We start from the raw sequence: 18,543 nt of genomic DNA on the forward strand, positions 1-18,543 counted from the left end.
CCCCATGCAACAGAGGTGGAGGATGACTGGGAAGGGTCCGAGGACCCTCTTGCCCGTCAGTGTGACTCCTAGCAGGACTAGGTGGACGACTTGGAGGACGCCGGCGACCTCGATGTCTCTTCTGACCCGGTGTTTGCCTCTCCCCCGCCTACCATCGAGGAGGGCGCCTCCTACACGATGGTGCTCAACCTCGATCTTCCTACGGTGGCCCTCAAGACTAATCTCCTCACTGAGGTGCTCCAGACGGCGTCCACGTCGTCGGAGCCCCCGCTTCCCTTTAATGACGCCCTCACTGACGTCTTGTTGGGCACTTGGTGGAGGCCGGCCACAGGGGCCCCTGTGGATAAGAATGTCGCCAGGCGTCACCGCCCGGCGCCTGGTGACCCCACGTTTCTGACCACTCATCCTACGCCTGAGAGCCTGGTCATCCAAGCCTCGACGTCGCAGAGTGCCTTTCCCACGGCTCCGCCGGATAAGGACTCTAAGAAGCTGGAACAGTTTGGAAAGCGGTTGTTCTCTTCGGCCAGCATGGGGCTGCGGTCGGTGAACACCGCCTGCTTATTGAGCCGCTGTTCCCACGCGGTGTGGGGTATGGTTGCTCAGGTGTTGCCTCAGTGTCCTCAGGAGGTCCACGCTGTGCTGTCCCAAGCAGTTGCTGAGGGTAAGGATGCGGCTAAGTTCGTCATTCGGAGTGGTTTGGGCACCGCTGACTCACTAGGCAGGGCGATTTCTACGACTGTGTCGCCACGCCTGGCTGAGATCCACCGTGTTCTCGCCTGATGTCAAGAGCTCGCTCATGGACATGCCCTTTGATGGCACTCGCCTGTTTGGCGATAAGGCCGACAGTGCACTGGAGAGTTTGAAGGACTCAAGTCCTTGAGTCTTTCTGCAAAATCCCGGCCACTCCTGGGTTTTGTTCCTTTCGTGTCCATGGCAGAGGTGCCCAGGCGCGTTCCTTCAGCAAGCCTGTGCAGAACCAGCCTCGGCGCAGATGCGGCTGGGGCGGGTCTGGGAATCAGCGTGAGGATCAGTCCACCTCCGCCCCGCTGCTTCTACCTCCAAACCTTCCTAATCTGAGCTTTGTGGAGCACTCCATGCCGGTGTGGGGCAGGATCCGCCACACCTCCCCCACTGGCGCAATATCACATCGGACAAGTGGGTGCTGCAGATCATCCACAGAGGTTTCTCTCTTCCCTTTCAGTCCTCCCTTCCAGCCATGCCACCTCGGTTCCACCGTATGTCAGGGGATAACTTGGTACTTCTCCAGCAGGAAGTCATGGCTCTCTTGGCCAAGGGGGCCATCGAGTGCGTTCCTGGGCCGGAAGTAGGGAGTGGTTGTTATTCCCACTACTTTCTGGTCCCCAAGAAGGACAAAGGGGGCCTGCGCCCCATCTTGGACCTCCGGAACGTCAGTTGCTTCCTCCGGAAGGAGAAGTTGAAAATGCTGACTCTGGCTCAGGTCCTGGCTGCCCTCGACCCTGGAGACTGGATGGTAGCGTTGGACTTGCAGGACGCATATTTTCACATCTCCGTCCTGCCGGCCCACTGGCGTTACCTGCGGTTCACGGTAGGCCAGGAGCATTTTCAGTTTGCCGTGCTCCCCTTCGGCCTTACCAGCGCCCCTCGGGTGTTCACAAAGGTGATGGCGGTGGTCGCAGCTCATGTGCGCAGGTCGGGGGTGTTAGTCTTCCCTTACCTCGACGACTGGTTGTTGAAAGCGGGCTCACCCCAGGCAGTCGTCAACCACATTCAGACTACGGCCGATCTGCATTTGCTGGGGTTCTCCATCAATGTGCCGATGTCGCACCTGAGTTCCTCTCAGAAGCTCACCTTCATCGGAGCGGTTCTGGATTTGACGCTGTTTCGGATTTTTGCTCCCGAGCAGCGAGTCCAGGATATTCAGGCTACGATTCCGATCTTTCAGCCTCTGTCCCGGGTTTCAGTCAGGATGACCCTCCGGCTCCTGGGCCTGATGGCCTCCTGCATCCTTCTAGTGCACAATTCCATATGGCATATGCGGGCTCTGCAGTGGGACCTGAAGTTACAGTGGGCGCAGCATCAGGGCAACCTGTCCGATCATGTCCAGATCTCGGAGGGCACTGCACGACAATTGCAGTGCTGGCTCACGAATCGCGATTGGGTCAGTGGCAGATCCCTCTCCCTTCCCCAACCGGAGCACACAGTGGTGACGAATGCGTCCCTCCTGGGATGTGAAGGCCACTTGGGAGAGGCGGAGATCAGACGACTCTGGTCTCCGGTGGAGTCCCGGCACCATATCAACCTTTTGGAGCTTCTGGCGATCCTGCTTTCATTGAAAGCATTCCTTCCCTCTGTCCGGGGAAGTGTGGTGCAGGTGTTCACGGACAACACCACCGCCATGTAGTATTGCAACAAACAGGGCGGGTGGGGTCGTGGGCCCTATGTCGGGAGGCTCTGCGCCTCTGGACATGGCTGGAACGTCAAGGCATTACCTTGGTGGTTCAACACCTGGCAGGTTCTCTGAATGCCATGGCAGACGAACTCAGCCGCCGGGCTTGATGGATCACCAATGGTGTCTGCACTTGGACGTGGTGCAAGGTCTCTTTCAGCAGTGGGGAGAGCCTTGGTTAGATATATTTGCCACCAAAGAGAACATGCAATGTCATCAGTTCTGCGTGTTGGAATTTCCAAGGCGACGCTTTTCGTCGCGAGTTGAGTTGCGGTCTATTGAACGCCTTTCCACCTATACCACTTCTGCCCAGAGTGCTGAAGAAGATTTGGCGCGACCGGGCCCAAGTCATCCTTGTGGCTCCGGATTGGGCACGAAGATAGTGGTATCCCGAGCAACTCAGCATGGCGATCAATCCCCCGTTCCAACTGCCTCTTCAGGGGGATCTTCTGTCGCAGCAGCAGGTGACGGTCCTCCACCCGAACCTGTCCAGCCTCCACCTCCATGCGTGGAGATTGAGCGGCGACAGTTGACCACTTTCGATCTTCCTCCCGAAGTCTGTGATGTCATTCTGGCAGCCAGGCGTCCCTCCACTAAGACAGTATACGCCTGCCGGTGGAACAAGTTTGTGGCATGGACCGCAGCAAAGTCTGTGGATCCCCTTTCTGCCCCTCTTTCTGAGGTGCTTCTGTTCCTTCTCTCCTTGACCCAGCAGAGCTCTACTCTGGGCACTGTCAAAGGTTATCTTTCGGCCATCTCCGCTTTTCTGAGGCTTCCAGATCAGCCTTCTCTCTTTAAGTCCCCGGTTGTTAACCGTTTCCTGAAAGGCATTACGCACACTTTTCCTCCTGTGCCATTCATAATTCCTCAATGGCACTTGAATCTTGTTTTGACCTATCTGATGTGCGCTCCCTTCGAGCCCCTTCATACCTGTCCTTTGCGTCTTCTTACTCTTAAGACGGCTTTCCTGATGCCTATCACCTCTGCCAGAAGAGTGAGTGAGCTCCAGGCTCTTTCTTCCAAACCTCCTTTCCTTTCTGTTCATCCGGACAAGGTGGTGTTAAGGACCCGTCCTTCTTTTTTGTCAAAGGTTGTCACGCCTTTCCACATCGGGCAGACCATCACTTTGCCCACCTTCTTTCCGCCTCCGCATCCTTCAAGGGAGGAGGAGAGGCTCCACCGCCTGGACCCAAAACGTGCGCTCGCATTCTATCTGAAGCGTACACAGCACTTCTGGGTGGATGACCAGCTCTTTGTTGGCTACGTGGACTGTGCACAAACAAACCATCTCACGGTGGGTCGTTCCGTGCATCAAGTTACTCCTTGGCTAAGAAGGAGCCTCCTGTGGGGCTGCGTGCCCATTCTACCAGGGCAACTGCAGCCACTACTGCCTTGGGACGTGGCATTCCCTTGCAGGACATTTGTCAGGCAGCTACGTGGGCCTCGCTGCACACGTTTACCAAGAATTACTGCCTTGACAGTCAAGTTCGGAGAGACGGCTTCTTTGGCCATTCTGTTCTCCGTGACTTTCTGGTGTAATCTGTTTGCAGACCCTCCCCAGGGTTGGTATTGCTGGGGTATCTATTCTAAGGTAAGGAATCTATTACTAATGTGTCTCTTTCAGATGCACAAGTTACTACTTGTGTAACGATATATCTGTAAGAGACATTAGTTAGTGATAGATTCCTTACCGCCCCACCCATCCTCCCCGTTCTGCGACCCTTTCTAGGGTTAAGGTCATCCCTTTCAGGGCCCTAGTTTCTTGATACCAGTGGTCAGTTTCTTGCATGGCTCTGTGTTCCTGGCGCGGAAAGTCGTGTACAGAACTGACGTCAGCACACATGGGTGGCGCCTAAGTAGTCTCCGTGAAGTCATCGCTGCGCTTACGACGCCAGCGACTGACGCGGAGCCGCAGGACGCCACCTACTGACGCGCAGGGATACTGCTAGCAAAACTTTCCGGATCCAGTCTGACGCCTGGGGATATTCTAAGGTAAGGAATCTATCACTAACTAATGTCTCTTACAGATATATTGTTACACAAGTAGTAACATGTGCTTTAATGACTTAATGGGAGAAGAATTCTGCGCTAGGTGGTAAATTTGAGGTTTTAATATATGTCTTAATTTTATAGTTGCCATTTCTTGTTGATGTTACTTGCCATCTGAACTTTGCTGTGCTTTCCTGATTTGCTACTGTGTTTTCATGACGTGATTTAAGTAGAACTCCAAGCTGGCTGATAAGTGTAATATTTTAATGTGTGTATTATTTTAGATTTGACAGTCATCTCGGTGCTCTGCTCCTATCGAGTCAGTAAACTCAAAACTGAAAGGAAGGTCGAAGTGGAGCTGAAACTGTCATGCAAGCAAAATAAGTGGAGTAACATCCAAAAGCAATTCCATCTAGCACTAGGCTCTGCTATTAACAAGTATTGAGAGAAAATGTTAAAACTGTGATGCATAGTAGCACTGCAGGCTACAACACTAAGGGCTTTCTTGGGTTCATATTACTAGAGGTGGGCGGAACTCATGGAGTTCCCTAAAAACTGCGAGATTCCGCAGAGTTTGGTTTGTAGGCTGCTTGCATTGATTTTTAGCACCGAAAGCTTGCCCCGTGCTGTAAAATCTGCACGAACTGAACCATGCGGCGCACCACAGGGCGCTGTTTCGTTCTGCTGCTCGAGTAGATTTTCTACTAAAATGACAGCTTTCTCAATGTGAGCAGCAGCTTTCTCAACGCGAGTGGTAGCACCTGCCATCCTCCTCTTGCCGGTAGGCAGTCTCGCACTCAATTTTTGCACTCGCCAACTTAACGTTGGCGAGCCGTGTGCAAGAAAAAACTCTGGTGGTTGGTGGATTTTTCCCGAAACTCTCTGCTGGAAGAGGAGCATGGAGTGTGCAAAACTGCAAACTCCACGGGAGGAGCTTAGTTTACCTCCCACTCCTACATAGTACATGCACACTCTTTCCCTTTGCCCCTCCAGGCACTTTGGTATTAGGTGGCCCCTTCTGTAGTTCAGATCGTGTTTAATCGCATGCAACGCTGATACAATTCTAAGGGAACATTTCCTCATTAGTATAGGGTCATGGCCCTATGCTAATGATGGAATCCCTTTGCCTCTGCACCCCTGTCCTCTTATGGAGGCGGACAGAGAAGCCACTAATAATGTCAGGCAACACAATTATTGTGGCTCACACTAGCCCTTTGGACACCACAGACATTCCCCTGCATGCCAGTGAAGTCACTTTCACCATCTGCCTGTGGGAGATCTCTGCCTCCTTTAAAAAAAAACAGGCCAGGTGCCACTGGCACTGTGAAAGACTGATCAGCCGCTTCAAAAAAAGAAGGCATTAATTTGCGACTTCCCTGTAGACATTGCATCATCTTTAATAGGATGAACTCACCTGGTCTGAACCTGGTGCACCCGTTTTAAGGTGTACCGTGATGCAGATCAGGGCAGTGCTCCTTAAATATATATAATACCGCCCTTGGAGTAATGCAGCTTTTAGTGCCTGGATCTGCAGCATTATTCAATTTAGTACTTGACAGACCTATCCTGAATTGTGCTTGTCTTGTGTGTGTTAATGACGGAATAGGCAGATTTCTAGGTTTAACTCTTGTAACACTGTGCATTTATTAAACATAAGGCTGCTTATCTGTGTTCTATTTTGAGATCGGCCTGCTATTCAAAAACCCGAATTTAAAAAATGCGTGCTTTTCATGCTTACACGTTACATATTTTCTGTTTCTACCGTAGGCTATAGAATCAAAGAATGCGGATGGAATATTTGATGCCAGCGTACATTTGAAAGCCCAAGTCGACCAACTTACAGGAAGAAATGAAGAACTAAGGCAGGAACTAAAAGCTTCTCGAAAAGAGGCTACCCAGTTCTCAAACCAGTTGTCCAAGGCAAATGACAAAGTATGTACAAGTGAAAGTCAATTCAATTCAATTGCAAACTTTATTCGATATGTAAAAACAATATCATAAAAGTACACACAAATGAATTTAAAAAAGAATCAATAAAATTTTTGTAGTAAAATACCACAAAGGGTCATAAAAAGATTAAAAAGAGTACACTGGGGGTAATCACAATTGTTTAGCAGCTGTCACAGAGTCATTTAGAATAAAAGTACAGAACAAGCATTAAATCATATATCGTCTAAGGCTGCATTCATGCCCTCACTCTCACAATCACTTTTAAGTAAGAGGAGACGGCGGCCATAGTTAAAGGAGTGTCCAATGTTTTTAATTTATAAAAGGCCGCTCTACAGGATTGTAGTCCCCATGTTTTGAGCAGAGGTTTCAAAAGGGTAGCCCTCGGCAGTTGATAGTACCTACAGAATAAAATACAATGAATATTGGATTGTGTTGACAAACCATCACAAGGGCATTTCTCTAGGTCGCTGGACCAACAATTTTGATTGGGAAATGTTAATAGTCTGAAGAAGGTATCAGTGCATAAACGAGTCACGAGCATACGGGGTAAAAGGTGATGGTATTAAGGATAGGTATTGCTGATTCCCTTCGGTTGTAGTGGAATGTTGGTAATCCACTACCGTGCTCTTATATTTTTCGGATGACCAACGACGGCTAGTCAGATGACTTAAGACTAGTCGTTTTAATGTAACTCTCGATATTTTGTTCAGAGTTGAGGGTTCAGAGAAAAATTAAGTATGCCCTAAGTCGGAAGACAAGTTTCTTACATAATTTAGCCACTTGATGTTATTAACTTCATTCAGTCTAAGACAATCTGTGAAAATTTCCCTGTTAAAAAGTGTCTCTTGGTTGGTCCAGACTTTGTGCCATAAGATGATAGGGGAAGAGTTTATGATGTCCGCAATATGCGTAAGGCCAAGTTCATTGTGCACCACGTAGGTTGATGTACCACGTGGTACGGCCAAGAGGTAGCGCAAAAATAAGTTCTCGGAACGTTGAATTTGATCAACGTGCTCGATATCCCAGATCCATAAGTGCCAGTCGAAATACACTTGGCCCGATAGATCTGTAATAAGGGGTTAATCGGACGTCCCCCCAGCTTTTTGGAGAAGTTGGTCAGCGCACCTGTAGCTTTAGAAAACGCAATGTCCCTAGCTTGGGCAGCAGCCCGCCAGGTGCCCCTCTTATCGAAAATAATGCCCAGATATGGAAACCTGTCAATAGTATCTAATTTCCTGCCTTTTAAAAAGATGGAACATTTTTTTTTTTCCGATCCCTAGGCCGCAAGACATGGTAAAGGTTTTAGAGGCATTAACATTTAAACCTCTCCGTGACATAAAATCAGTAAATTCATCAACTGCCCTTTGTAGCCCTATGCGGGTCTGTGACATTATTGCTGCGTCATCCGCATAAAGAAGTATGGGTATAGGTTTGCCATTAATAGTAGGGTAGTCGTGGTAAGTTCTGTTTAGATAGTGGCTGACGGAATGTATATAGAGGGTGAAAAGTAAGGGGGCTAATATGCATCCCTGTCTTACACCTCTCCTAATATAAAACCTGTCAGAGCATTCTCCACTTCTACCGTATCTGACACGGGCTGATGCTCCCCTGTAAAGCTCTTTAATGAATGCAAGGATGGAAGGTTCTAATCCAATCTCTAAAAGAGATTCCCAGAGCAGCTCATGGTCAACGCAGTCAAATGCGGAGCTGAGATCTGCAAAGGATACGAAAAGGTTTCCCTTTTTTGCCTGGGTGTATTTGGCAATTATAAGGGTCAAGTTCAGGCCTTGCTCGATGGTACCTTTGCCTTGTCTGAAACCATATTGTAGATTGGAGATGATGTCTTGGTCGCTTATCCAATCATGGATTCTATTTAAAATAATTCTCCCTGCGACCTTCATTAGGGAATCGAGCAATGAGATTGGGCGGTAATTGGAGGGATTATTCCTGTCGCCTTTTTTAAAAATCGGGACTACGACCCCCTCAGGCCAGGTGGAAATGAAGCCTGTGGCATTCAGGGAATTCAGAACGTTAGTAAGGAAAGGAGCCCACAATTCCGGTTGTGATTTAAAAACATCTATTGGTACACAGTCCGGACCCGGGGCCTTCCCAGAAGGGCTTTCTTTTAATGCCACGAGTACCTCTCCACAGTCAAAAAAGATGTTCAGGGGAAAAACACTGGAAATGTGTGACTCTGTCTGGGGATTAGGGTGACTTTCCCACGCGCTCATCTGTTCTATGGAATCTGATGGATTATATAAGGTGCTAAAATGTTTGACCCAGGTTTCGGCTGTTATGGCTAAGTCCATCTTTGGGAGCTGGGAGCATCGCAGGAAAGGTGCATTAACTGCCCTCCAAAAGGCGGTATTATCCCTTTTAGTAGAGGCATCCTGAAGGGCTTGCCAAGCCTCTGATTTCAGTTGGTTTTTCCTAGCCAGTCGGACTGCAGGATAATTATGTCTGGCTTGCCGTAATTCTATCTGATTTCTCGGATTAGATTTTAGGGCAGTTTTTAAAGATTTCAGAGCTTTAGTGCAAGTCCTATCAAACCAGCCTTGACTGCACGATGGAGTTTTCCTAGGAGCTCGTGCAAGTAATCTTTTGATCTCCGACGAGATTATGGAGAACGAATGGCTGATTGCCTGGGGATTTTCTGTTGTTGACAAGCATATCTGTATATGCTCGTAGGTGTTCTTGACCAGTGAGTTAAGAAAGGCAGAGGGGACTACTTTGTCCCATTTTAAATAGAGCCCAGTGGTAGTTCCCAGCTTAAGTGGCGGGGAATAAGAGGGGTTTTTCCTTACATTGGGATTAACGTACAGGGATAATTTTAAAGTCACCACAATAGGATAATGGTCGCTAATGGCAGTATCAAGGGTCTCCCAATCGAGTATAATCCCTGAATACCTTGAGGATATCAGGGTATAATCGATTGTGGTGTGACAGCCTCTCCCATTGTAAGTTGGTTTAAAGCACTTTGGTGGAAGACACAACTCATTACATAAGATATAAATTAAAATGAGATGTTAGACCGTTTAAGAGGTCTCCTACAAGTGAAAGTCAACTTGGATAGCATATCTTTCTTCACAACTTTTGATAGTTTGTAATATTTCTCATTGAGGAATCTGATAATGATATTTAAAAATAGCTCTATTTTCTCTTTCTGGATTCTGCAGAATGGTATTTACCTCCCTGGTTCCTATTCTCCAAATAATTATCTGCCTTAAAGTTGATTGGTTAGCAATGTGGTATTAAGTCAGATTAGCTATTTCACACATGAAAGCTGCGCCTCTTTTATAGGTATGCAAAAGGCCGGGCTTCCTTACCAGGGAACACTTTAAAAATTGACCAAGAGTTTGATTTAGTGATTCAAACTAGGACTCTTTTTGCCTTGTCCTCAATTACGTGTTGCCCTGGGTGCCTAAATACTTAGTGATTTGCAGATGGAGATAACACCATTGTGGTATATAGTCATTGCTAACATGTGTGCTGAAATGGCCTGTAAAGCTAAGTTGACGACCATATCAAAATGAAGCTGGCTAAATGAAACTCTATAAAAGTTGTTAAGTGGTTTGGTATATGCCTTTTCTTATCCACCTGAAGGTCTGTGATGCTCTCTATATGGGAAGTCTATATTAATTGTGTCTTAGTGCCAGGTTAGGGAGTTGGCTGTCTCTAGTCTGGTATATAAAATAGAGCCCGACTTACTAGTTAATAAAATGTATTATGTTGTTGTTGATGTGGTTGTTTAGTGCATGTTTCGAAGTTCCTATTCCCATGTATCTTAAGCATCACCTCTCTAACCCAAGCATCATCTGCCTTTTACTCCTGCGAAACAGTCATAAGGAATAGAATAACTCTTTATGAAATGAAAAAGTTGAGAATAGATAGTTGGAGTCAGAAAGCAGAACATTTTCCAATTCACCAGTAACATATGTTGAGTTCCATACACTTAGAAAGACTATTCGATACAAAAAATAAATTTGTGGTTCCAAAGTTTGACCTATCCTTTCAGTTTGGATGTTTTTGAGGGGAATAAGTCCTTATCATCCAGTGGGGTGCATTTGTTTACTGCGTACAGTCAGTTTAGTCAGACTTTGTAAAGAGTGCTCTATTTTGTGGCCGGTTAAATTTTGTGCATTGAGTGCTAACTGCAACATTATGCTCATGTATGTTACATGAATATTTTGTACACAAAACAAGCGTAACATTAAGATGTAATGTTGTATAATGAACTGATCTCACTGCTCAGTGTCCTCACTCAAGAATGTTCCTCACTGCTGGAGGTAGGAGTTGCTTGCTAAGCTACGTGATGTTGCCCACATTCCTCTGTTCTCTTGCTTTTTAAGTTTGGGAAGTTTTTCTGGGTGGAAAAGGCAAGTATGTGGCAGGTCATGTCTTTATGGAGATGACTTCATACCTCTACGTCACTGGCTGAAGCAACAAGTGTGGCCTTGCTTAAAGATGTCTTTGTGAGACTGAGTTTCTCCATCTCTTGCTTGCTGCCTGATGGAGGGAAGTTGAGTGGCCCCATTTGAGGTCAACAACAGCAAGGTCTCAATCTTTCCGGACTATACCATTGAGGTGCAGCGGAACCACACCTCCTTCTTGGAGGTTAAGAAGACGCTTAGAGATGAGGGCCTCCAATATTCCCTTATCTTCCCTGCCGGGCTGCATATAATTGAGGTTGGAAAGACCCATTTCTGCGACACTGCTTCCGCAGCTTGGGACTGGTTGGAGGAGTGCAAGACTGGGGCCCCCGACCGACGCGGGACCAGGCGCCGCCCTGCCAGGTCAGAAGGAATGGAAAGCGCACTATGAGACGGCCGCCGAGGAGCGCCACAAAGAAACCGAGCCCCTCCCAAACAGAGCAAGAACGAGTGGCGGCGTTGCAAGCAGAGGCAGAGATAATACAGGAAGACAGGCAGCAGTCGGAGGTGGGCTCTTGCTCGCCGAGGGGCACGGAGGGCTCTGAATCGGAATCCTCCAATGCGGGCATCCTCATCCTACCAAAGATCCCCCCGAAGACATATGACGAGATCATATAGAGGCGGCCGTCATGTGGTGTGGTCTTGGCTATGTGGCCTGGAGGCGGCGGGGCCGCATCGGAACATCACAATACGATGGTTCAGATTTGATTAATGGGTCGGTTGGTGCCGGACACGGTCCCCTGATGTTCTGATTGCGAATTTGAGATACTGATCTAGGTCACAACACCCTGAAGGACCTCGTCATCATTGGTCTGGACCTCGATTGACTGTTACAAGAAAGGTTTGTGTGGGTGGCCGTTGCCATACTGCTCTGGGAATTGGGGAGTTGATCTATGTTGTTTTTTTTTCTTCTTCCTCTGTTTTGGTTTCGATTTTTTTTTTTTTTCCCCTTGTACCGATCCTGCCTTGCCCATGGTGCGGTTACTGCTCTGTCTTGTAGGTCCGGGGGGGGGGCTTTGGGGGCTTGGGGTGGTTGGGATTGGGGGGGTGGGGGGTTGGGATTGGGGGGGGTGGGTTGTTCACTTAGCCAGCAATGGCAGCACAACAGCAGTCGCTGAAATTCCTCACGTGGAATATTTAGGGGATGGGGTCCATGTCTAAACGTCACGGCATCCACAATTATATTAAGAAGCGAGGGGTGCAGGCAGTCCTCCTGCAAGAGGCTCACCTGCTCCGAACAGAAGCTGAAAGGTTGCGTAGACGCTGGAGGGGGCAGGTATATGCCACATCATATTTGGCGTATGCTCGTGGGGCGCTGATTTGGATTCGAGCTGGGTTGCCCTTTGAATTAAAACGATCTGTTATAGACAAGGAGAGTAGATATGTCTTCCTCCTGGGGAAGCTGTATGGGTGGGAAGTCATGCTAGGCTGTGTATGCCCCTAACCAGGACCAGCCGGCCTATATGGCTGACCTCTCCACTCGTGTTGCAGACCTGGTAGCAGGTCCAGTACTAACAGCTGGGGACTTTAATGGAGTGCTGGATGTGGAACTGGACCGGTCGCACCCTCCTCTGCCTGGTGCCCGGACCCGCCGTGTGGTGGCTGGTCTGCGGTACTGGATGTCCCACTGGGGGTTGAAGGATATCTGGAGGATCCAAAACGGGGTCACAAGAGAATATTCCTTTTATTCCCCAATGCATCAGTTCCATACCCGTTTAGATGCCTTTTGGTGCTCCCCCACCCTTAGCGACTCCATCACACACACAGAGTACTTGGGACGAACCCTGTCAGACCAGAGTCCCCTGTTGTTGACCTACAGACCCTATGGAAATAGATCCCCAATACTAACATGGCGCCTCAATCCGATATCCCTAGAAGATGTTGCGTTTGCTGACTCCTTTCAATCTCTTGTATGTGAATATTTTGCTGACAATGCTCACTCAGCTTCGTCTGCCTTAATAGAGTGGAGGGCGTGTAAGGTGGTGGTGCAGGGACATTGTATGGGGCAGGCTGTGGGGGTGCGTAAGGAACTGCACCGTGAATTGTTGGATAGAGAGGGTGAGATACGTGCATTGGATGGTCTTCAGGGACGAGACGCGCAGGTACACGCTCGACTTTTGGACAAACGCACACAACATGCAGACATACTGGAGCGGCTTAGATCACATGACTATAGGGCATACATGGATAGAGAACAGGGGGAGGAAGGGAGGGCTGGCCGCCTTTTGCCTTGGCTGATTCGTCTGGAGATGCATGGTTCCCCGATTATGCGTATACGGACAGCTGGTGGTTTAACTCTGCATGATCCAAGGGAAATTAATGCTCTGTTTAGGGATTATTACAAAGCCCTTTACACTGCCCCCTGGGTCTCCCCGTGCAACCGTTGAGTCTTTTTTGGAGCCCCTAGATCTCCAAACGCTGGATGTGGACGCACGGACGGAACTGAGTTGACCAGTGATGCTGAAGAAGGTACAGTGAGCCATTTTCGCCATGGCTAACGGGAAAAATCCTGGCCCAGATGGTCTGCCGGGAGAGTTTTACAAGAAGCATGGGACTGAATTAGCACCAAGGCTTATGACTCTCTATGTGGAGACGCTCCAGGTCCGGCATCTCCCGGACACCACACAAGATGCATTGGTGGTCCCGCTCCCTAAGACTGCGTCCCGAGATGCCGAGGTGAAAGATTATAGACCCCTCTCCATGCTTAATACTGACTTTAAGATCCTCAGTAAAGTGCTGGCATTCTGGTTGCTCCCGCATATGCAGGCTGTAGGAAGGTGGATATCTGACTATGTTTACCCCCAACTTTTTGCCTAGTGTCTAGCTGGTTTTTCGACTTAGTTGGCCTGAGATCCTGCCATTCAGAGTCTCAGGCTGTCTGCTCTCTCTTTAAAATGGACTCCATGTACCCTAGGTACATACCCAATTGGTAAGGATCACCTTATTGGACCCTGTACAGTGTACCCTAGGTACCCAGGGCATAGGTGTACCCTAGGCCTCCCAGGGGCTGCAGCATGTATTATGCCACCCCTGGCCTGGCCTTCCAATCAGACACAACTGGCTGATCACTCAGCTGGGGCAAGGTCGTGTAATCACCCCTTGCTTAGATATAGTATACCTATATCTACCCTTAAAATAGACACGTGTACCTGTGAGCCACTCCTATGGCAGGCCTTAACAATCCTGGGGGCAGAGTGCTTGGTAACATGTGAGATGGTGCTCTGGCATGAGCTGAGCCTGTCTGCAGCTTTCGGAACCATGTCCTTATAGCTGTTCTATGATATCGCCTACCATATACTCTTAAAGTGCCTTATAATCTTAAACGGTTATGGTAACTAAGGTTTGGCTTTATCAAAACATGTTGTGTAAGGTGTCTAACACTTTGGAATAATACCCCCATACCATTTCTGGTGATGAGGATATTATTCCTCCCTTCTTGAGGGAGAGACATGTTAAAATCCTACTTTGCTGTTTAACTCTGACCAAAAGACTCAGCATCACAATATGGATGCTGCTGCCGCAGACACAAGTCTGACCTCCTGCAGCTGGGAGCCCTCCCAGCCAGGGAGGCCTGGACAATAGGTTTCCTGCTTGGGGAGGTGCTAGCACCTCCCCAGACAGACTTTAGTGTATTGAGGCAGGGAGGGCTGAAAGGAATGAGACATGCCTGGGGCACACAAGGTGCTCCATGCATAGTCCAGTTCAAACCGGTGCTGGGGCACTCCAGCCCCAGCTCTGGCGCGAAACTGGACAAAGGAAAGGGGGTGTAACCACTCCCCTTCCTGGTCCCACCCATAGGAGGGACCTTGCAGGTAGCCCAGCCCACTAGCCCAGTATATCAGTAGGTAGCTGAGCCCTGCAGAATTAGATTATCCTGAATCTGCAACTTGAACAGAAACTCTTGACCTTCGACATTCGACCTCAGGATGAAGACTGAAGAATCTCCCTTGTGGCCAAGGAGTGACCACCCTGGGCAAACAGGCACCATCCAGCGACCGCTGCTTGCTTTGCGACTGATCCTACGAGGGACGACTGCAGAGACTGACCAGCGCCTAGACTTCCAGACACCTCTGAACCCGATCCACATCTACAGCAAAGCTGAGACCCGTGGAGGCGACGAGGGACGTGGGACCGGCGACTTGGGGAAAGTGGCTAGTAACTGACTAGTGCGACTTCTGAGGCTTCCTCGAGGCTGTGCTTGGGGAATTGAGAAGCCTCCATCCCGAGCACCATCTGCAAAGAAGATCAGCTCCCCACACTTCACGTGTTCTGCGTGGGGCCCTTCTGCACCCGAGTTGCTCAACGTGTTGTCCGGTTGCTGGCCCGTTGGCTAGTGACCTCTGTGACGACGAACCTTTGATTTCACCTTGCTGGTCCGGCTCCTCCAGACTGGCACTCGCTCCTCTGGGAAAGAGAAGCACCCCAGACCTTCCTGGTCTGCACCAGAAGCAAGTCCTCCATTCTGCGTGGGTTTCGCTTGCCAAGGCTTGTTGGGTCCTAACTCGACATCGACGCCGCCGACAGCAAGAGCCTTCGTGGGTCAGCTCGCCTCCTGGTCCTAGTCGTCCTCGACGTCTCCTGGTACCCGTGGCTGCTGCGACAAGCTTCACCTGCATCTTCACGACATCGCCTGGTTCCTTCCTGGTTCCTTCCCGGCTGCTGGCTGGTGACCTGGACTCTGTCCCTTCTGCTTGCAGGTATCCTTCCTTCTTGATTCCATCCTTGGGATCCACTGGACACTCTTCACTGACTGCCTGTCAGCAACTTTCCTTCAGGCATCCATAGGAGTCAACAACGAAACCCGACGCAAGTTCCCACCTATGCACCCGCAGCCCGTGGGCTAGGTAACTTGAGTACTCCGGTGCTCACGAGGGTAGTGACTATCCTAGGGTCTAGTTTCCAAGTCTCGAACTCCTAGCTATTCCAGAAGTGTCCTAAAACTGTTAATTTCTAATAACTACTATTTCTATTGACTTTTACGCATTACGCGTGAGTGTTTCCACTCTGCACCTGAATCCCGTGGGCCTCCCACTTCCTAACCTTTGGTAGTATAGTGTAGCCCCAGCGATTCCCTAGGCCTATCCTGTGTTCGTGACAGTGGTTCTTATACCACTTACTTAGTATATGGTTTGCGTGGCCCCTAGGGCCTAACTGTATTACTTACCTGTGTGACTTAATGTATGCTTAAATAAGACTGTGTTGTACTTACCTCGAATCTCATAAAGAGTGCTGAGGGTATTTTGACTAGAATAAATACATTCTATTTTTATATATCTGTTGTGGTGTCCTTTCATTTGGTATTCAAGGGATTACAAATGGTATAACAGCTGGCTTCACATGCCATACAGAGTTTAACCTAAGACTGCTCTTGTCCATGCTACCACTAGGATAGCTGGTCTATAAGGTTGACTTTACAACCAATCACCATAAGGGTTGTTTGGACTGATACAAGGTGTACACTAGAATTAGTGACATCATATATCAGGGTTCATTCCCTCCCGTAATACCTCATATAACCTCCGCCGCCTATACTCTGTGCTCTATCAACCAGAAGCGCACGCCCTCCGACGGGCTGCTATCCTATCAATTGACCAAGAAAAGGCTTTTGATACTGTAGGGTGGGACTACCTGTTGGCAGTTATGAGGCATCCGGGTGTGGGGGACAGCTGGATGGCTTGGGTACGACTGCTATATACCTTCCCCACAGCTAGGGTAAAGACTGGCATAACTATCTCTCCACAATACCGCATAACGCGAGGTACCCGTCAGGGTTGCCCCTTGTCGCCACTCCTTTTCGCCTTGGCAACAGAACCTTTGGCTGCATTATTTCGAAGGGGGGACGGCTTGGGGTTGCTATTAGGGGGACGGACATATATCATCTTTCTTTATGCGGACGATCACTGAGAATATCTTTGCGATGCTGTTCGGGGGACGGAAACGGCTTTACTATACCTTAAGACGCTTGGGGAGCTGTCAGGCTTGCGAGTTAATAAACGTAAGACGTACCTTTTCCCAGTAGCTTGACCAATGGCGCGTCCCCTTGAGGTGCCCGTGGACATTAACTGGGCGTCGGACACCTTCAAATATTTGGGTGTCCAGATCTTCCACTCTCTGGAGGGCTTGAGAGAGGGAAATCTGGGTAGAGCATTGCGATCTCTCAGACCTGGCGTTTTGTTCTGGAGTACGCTGCGCCTCCCCATCATGGCTAGGATATCCTTGGCAAAAATGGTCATGCTCCCCCGTGTATTTGTATTATACTACTTTGCTAATATGCCAGTGTTAATGCCTGCAGCATGGTTCCGCAACCTGGTTTCCCTGGTGAGGGTCTTAGTTTGGGGGACAGTAGGCTCAGAGTGTCGCTTAAAGTATTGAGACGCCCTATAGCCGCCAGGGGCTTGGGAGTCCCTGACTTCGAGCTCTATCAGCTTGCTGCTCAGATGCAATGGTTGTCCCAATGGTTGGAAGGAGTGAACGTGGACAGGACTTTCTTGGCGGAGCCCGGTTAGAGCCCCAGCCTACACACAACAAAAGTTCCCTACAATACCATACTGTAGTCCACAGCACTGCGATGCTGGAGATGTAGCATTAAGAAGATACCTGATACCCCGAAATGCTCACTGGAGTTGCCGCTGGTGGGCAGCAGCAGGTCATGACTGTGGAGCAGTTAGCGCCCTGGGCTGCGGTGGGTCTTGAAACCGTAGGAGATTGTTATCAGAACACTTTGCTTCCCTTTGCGGAACCGGTGGAGGGGTCTGGCCTGCTTCCGGGCAGCTTCTTAGTGTATAAAGCATTGCAAAGGCAATTCGCAAAGTTATGGGGTCGGAATAGGGAGGAATCTGAGACACATGCAGTGTTGCATTCACTGGTCACTTTGGGTACTGCGAGACATCAAATTTAATGGTTCTACGCGTCCATGCTTGAGGCCTCATTTACCTCCCTGCTCTGCTTACGGGAGAAGTGGGAAAGCAATTTGGGGAGGGACCTCACGATGCAGAATGGGGGAGGGTCCTGGAATCCCCCAAGAAAATATCGCTGAACACACGATTAAAATATGTACAATTTAATTATGTACACATGACTTATTTAACACTGCACATGATCTTTGTTATCTTTGGGAGGGGGAGCCGAAGCATTTCCCACGATTCAGTCAAGATGATGCAGACTTCCTACATGTGACCACTGACTGCAGGGTCACGCGTTTAACTCTACATAGGGATGAACGCTTACTTGCATTGCAGAAGTCTGTTTGCTGAGACTTTACCCTATGCCACCAAAAAGGAAACAGGTTCGTGGATCTGGCACTGGCACCGGCTAGGAAATATAGCAATTGAGTGGAAAGCACCTATGGGACCGCGGGTGACTGTGTGGCGGAGGGAGGTGATGACTTGCGCCGTGGCAGAGGAAAGGGTGCTGCGTAGGGAGGAGTCGAGTGGACTGTGATTGCACCCAATAGCGGACCAGTGGAGAGACATACTGCATGCCTGGGAATACCCAAGCTCTCCAAGCGACACGGATGGAGACAGTGAAGCCCCCCTCAGTCAGCCTGATGAGAGAGACCGGGATATCCCCGATCACGAGGACTAGACCTGGCCCGTGAGAACTACTCTGTGACGGGAACCCCTGTGGGTCAGCCCCACCTCTCCTGGTGCAGGAGGCGCAGACGGTTGAGTGGATGACTGTGCGATAAATAATAGTGGCATGCTTGGATACCCCCGGAATCTGGGGTTTCTATTCCCCCCCCCCCCC

At 49.3% G+C, this 18,543-nt stretch overlaps 1 protein-coding gene across 4 annotated transcripts in view; it reads left to right on the forward strand.

Annotated features, from left to right (window-relative positions):
* The window catches only part of CEP290 (centrosomal protein 290), a 1,516,454-nt gene that overhangs the window by 362,410 nt on the left and 1,135,501 nt on the right, over window positions 1-18,543 (forward strand). For all 4 annotated transcript variants that reach the window (XM_085653911.1, XM_085653913.1, XM_085653912.1 and 1 more), the window contains exon 20: window positions 6,185-6,349. In XM_085653911.1, coding sequence (XP_085510037.1) covers window positions 6,185-6,349 — 165 coding nt within the window. The remainder of the gene's footprint in view (window positions 1-6,184; window positions 6,350-18,543) is intronic.

This window comes from Triturus cristatus, chromosome 4_1 (assembly GCF_964204655.1).
Source record: "Triturus cristatus chromosome 4_1, aTriCri1.1, whole genome shotgun sequence".
NCBI lineage: Eukaryota > Metazoa > Chordata > Amphibia > Caudata > Salamandridae > Triturus > Triturus cristatus.